The sequence below is a fragment of the Geospiza fortis genome, unplaced genomic scaffold (assembly GCF_000277835.1).
Source record: "Geospiza fortis unplaced genomic scaffold, GeoFor_1.0 scaffold403, whole genome shotgun sequence".
NCBI classification, from domain to species: domain Eukaryota; kingdom Metazoa; phylum Chordata; class Aves; order Passeriformes; family Thraupidae; genus Geospiza; species Geospiza fortis.
The window spans coordinates 763,413-766,956 of NW_005054336.1; the positions used below are offsets into that span (position 1 = coordinate 763,413).

Sequence of the window (3,544 nt, forward strand, 5' to 3'; positions counted from 1 at the left end):
GACCTGGGTGCCGGGACAGGCATCTTACAGGCATCTTCTTCTTCCAGGGGAGGAGGGGGCCGCCGGTGGGTGCTCTGCTGCAGCCAGCTGCGTTTCTTGGAAACGGTGATGCTGTTCACCTGCGGCCTGTGCTCGGGCACCTCGCCGGCCTGGGGGCACTCGGGCTCCTTCCTGCTTCTCGAAGCTATGTAAACATTTTCTATGAAATCTGTTCCCAGAAAGGAAGGCAAAAAGAGAAGGAAAGACAAATGTTTAGAATATCGTTTGGCTTTTGACAGATGAACACGTTTGCTGTCGTATAACACTTGCATCAGACCTCATCCGAAAGGACAAAAGATAAGGTGATATGAGCACAAAATTAGATTTCAGCGCATCAAAGCAGAATGTGCACATAGGTAATAAAGAGCCAGGCATGTTTGGCTGTATTTTTAACACCACGTAATTTAGATAAATGGCAGTGAGATAGCTCTGCTGAAAGGTCATGCATACTTCCGCAGAAATGGCTGCTTTTTTCTGCCAAGTTCAGGTGCAACTGGTTTGAAAAGTTACTACACAGTACTTCTCCAGTTTAGTTGTGCCAATGAAGAAACAGTCCCAATGTACTACTTAAATGGCTACAAAATCCCCACATATATTAATTTCTAGATTTCTATATACAGGTGATGATATATCCTACACCAGAACCTCTAGAAAGGACTGTCCTTACCAGCTTTATCCAACAATTAAGACAGTAGCATCCCCTGATTTGGGGGGAATAAAACAAAGCACACCATCATGAAAATAAAGAAGGAGAAAGAAGAAATGCAGAGAAGTTTTTAAACAACAAAAATTTCACACAAGAAGTAAACAAATTCCACTGACTGTTCTCAAAACTTGAGAGTTTCATTGAAGCAACAGACAAACATTTAATTGTCCATGAAAAGTGCTGCTCACACTTGAGCCCCCTGTCAGAGCACAGCCAAGCTCCACTCAGCAGCAGTGCCATACCCCCCTGGCTGCAGCACATCAGGGAGCTGCAACCCCTGCACTAGGACTGGAAGAAAAGCTGCAAACACATCCAAATTTAAATCCGGGAGCAGGTCAGGTAACCCTCATGCTGCTCTGCACACCAGGACAACCCACACTGGGCTCACTCAGCCATTGAGGCTGAACGGGGATAACTGGGTTCACATAAACAGACAACCTCTTTTCACATGAAGCATTCTGCAACTGGAAATTCCAGATGGAAGCAGCTATTCATTACTGCTTGAACATTATTCTTAGCAAAGAATTATTTTCACACCAATAATGGATGTTAAAATATGGGCACCTTTCTGGTGGACTCATAGAGCAGCTCCGTAAATCCAGCCAAGTTTGCTGTAGAAAGGGAGACATGAAAAAGACTCATTTGAACACCTTCCCTTTGACCCTCTTTTTAGGTTTGTACTTTAATGATAGAAGAGATCCTTGATAAGATCTGAAACACCACCATTTTATTTGATGAAAGATTCATCATTCGGTGATTTTTCAAAAGCATAGTTTGCTTGTTCAGCTAAACTGCAGTATTATCACTGTTTTTGATTTGAAGAGTTAACTTGTTTCAAAGAATTAACAAAATTAATCATGCTCCTTTTGAAGCCTTTGCACACCTCCACTGAAGTGCTTTGCTACACTTGGGGCCTAAGTCAGTCAGGTAACAGAATCTGAGGGAAATGTGCATGCAGATGTCTTGTCAAAAGTTTCAGTGATTTGGCAGCAATCATGCTCCTTCCCCCACCCACAGCCTAGAAATGGAAGCATGCTGTTGTAATGGTTCCTCCTTACACACTGTCACACTACAATTTCAAGTAAGAAATAATCAAAAGGATAGGAAACTAATCTGCAATGGGCATAGGGCTATGCCTACGTTTCCAAGAAGTCTCTTTGGGTCAGGGACTTCTCGAGTAGGCATTCTCCTGCCAGTGACAAATATCCCAAAGTCCTTGCTTCATTCCAAGGCTGGTCCCTGCTCTGGTGACATAAATAGATGGAGCATCTGAGCGCTGTATTTCCACAAACAAAAATATCTGCTACTTCCTGCTCTGCTGCACAAACACGGGTCCTTCCGCACTCGTTAGGGCAGACTGCAATTCCCAAAACAGCAGCTCCTAAGCAGCACAGTGTGCCTAAGCACACACCCAGGGACACATCTGGTGTGAGCCTCAGGCTGCTCTCCAGTCCTAGCAGCAGAAAACTTTGTTTTCAACATCCACCCAGGTATCTCTATAACGAGCCATCTGCAAAAGCATAGTGCAGAACCATCAATGCAGAGCCTCCAGCCTCTTCCACCAAGGCTGCCCACAGGGACACTCCACCTTCCACAGGACTCAGGATGACCCCAACTGATCAGCCACATGCTGCCAGAGGTCACCGATTGGAAATGCCCACTGAAACTCATCCACATTACACACTTACACATACATCTCCCAGTTGCAGTTTCTGCAACTGCTAGCAGTATTTGCAAGCACTGCTTCCCCTTTATTCGAACTTGGCCCTGATCCTGAAAGCCCTTATGCCTGTGTTTATTTTAGTAACAAACTGGTTCACATGCAAGTATCTGCACAACCAGTGGTTCAATATCACAGAGCTAGTTTTCAATGTTATTAGCTGTTACAGGAGGGAGTCAATTTTAAATAAATACAAAGCTCTGAGAGACCTACAGGTCAGGAACATACTTTTTGTTCTAGAGCAATGCTTCATTCAGAAGAATGCTGCCTACTATAGGCATTTTCACATACTTACTTAATATTACATTTAATATAGTTAAGACCTTGTCTCCACACAAATACCAAACATGACAACAGTTCCTTTTCAAAAGGCTTCAATATGGTGTTCAAGAAAAAAAAAAAAAGTAAGGTATTTCCTTCACCTTTCACTCCACTGACAAAAAAATTAAATAAATCAGTATTTCAAGTTACGCTATAACAGTACCGACACGTGTATGCTCAGAAATCAAAGCGTCAATGCTTCAACTCAACTGCAGTCAAGGCTGACCTTATGCCAAGTCCGTGGGCACAGAAAATACTTCACCACGATACCATGCCTTGCTTTGCAGATTGCATGGAAGCAGGGAACAGCTTTATCCAGCCTCTCCATATATGGATCAAACAACTCTCAGTTCTTCTGGCTGATATTTAAACACGTTCTCTTTCACTAAGTTTCCTAACAAAAGTATAAGATATAACCACTATATATTCAAATGGAACAACGACAAGACTGAAAACTGATCTATAAAATTTCGAGTGCATCTTTAAAAAGCGAACGAACCAACCAAGCCCAGGGGGCAAACAGCAGCCGAGGAGTGACAAGCAGATGTGGGAGATGAGGAGCAGGGACGCGCACCCAGCGCTGGTCGAAGCCCCAGGAGCTCTCGCTTTCACGCGGAACTCCCGCTCCCAAAAGAAGCGCAGGTACCGATGGCACGCTGCCGCCGCCGAGGAGCGATCCGAGACCCAAGCTCCCGCCCGGCCCCGGCGCGGCGCCCCGGGCAGCGGGCACAGAGCATCCCGGTGCCGCGGGAGCCCCC

General features: G+C 45.0%; 1 protein-coding gene across 1 annotated transcript in view; it reads right to left on the reverse strand.

Moving 5' to 3' along the window:
* The window catches only part of SYDE2 (synapse defective Rho GTPase homolog 2), a 27,250-nt gene that overhangs the window by 23,161 nt on the left and 545 nt on the right, over positions 1–3,544 (reverse strand). The window contains 1 exon segment of the mRNA XM_031057860.1: positions 1–208. This exon segment is cut by the window's left edge and continues 374 nt beyond it. Within this exon segment, the coding sequence (XP_030913720.1) occupies positions 1–208 (208 nt within the window).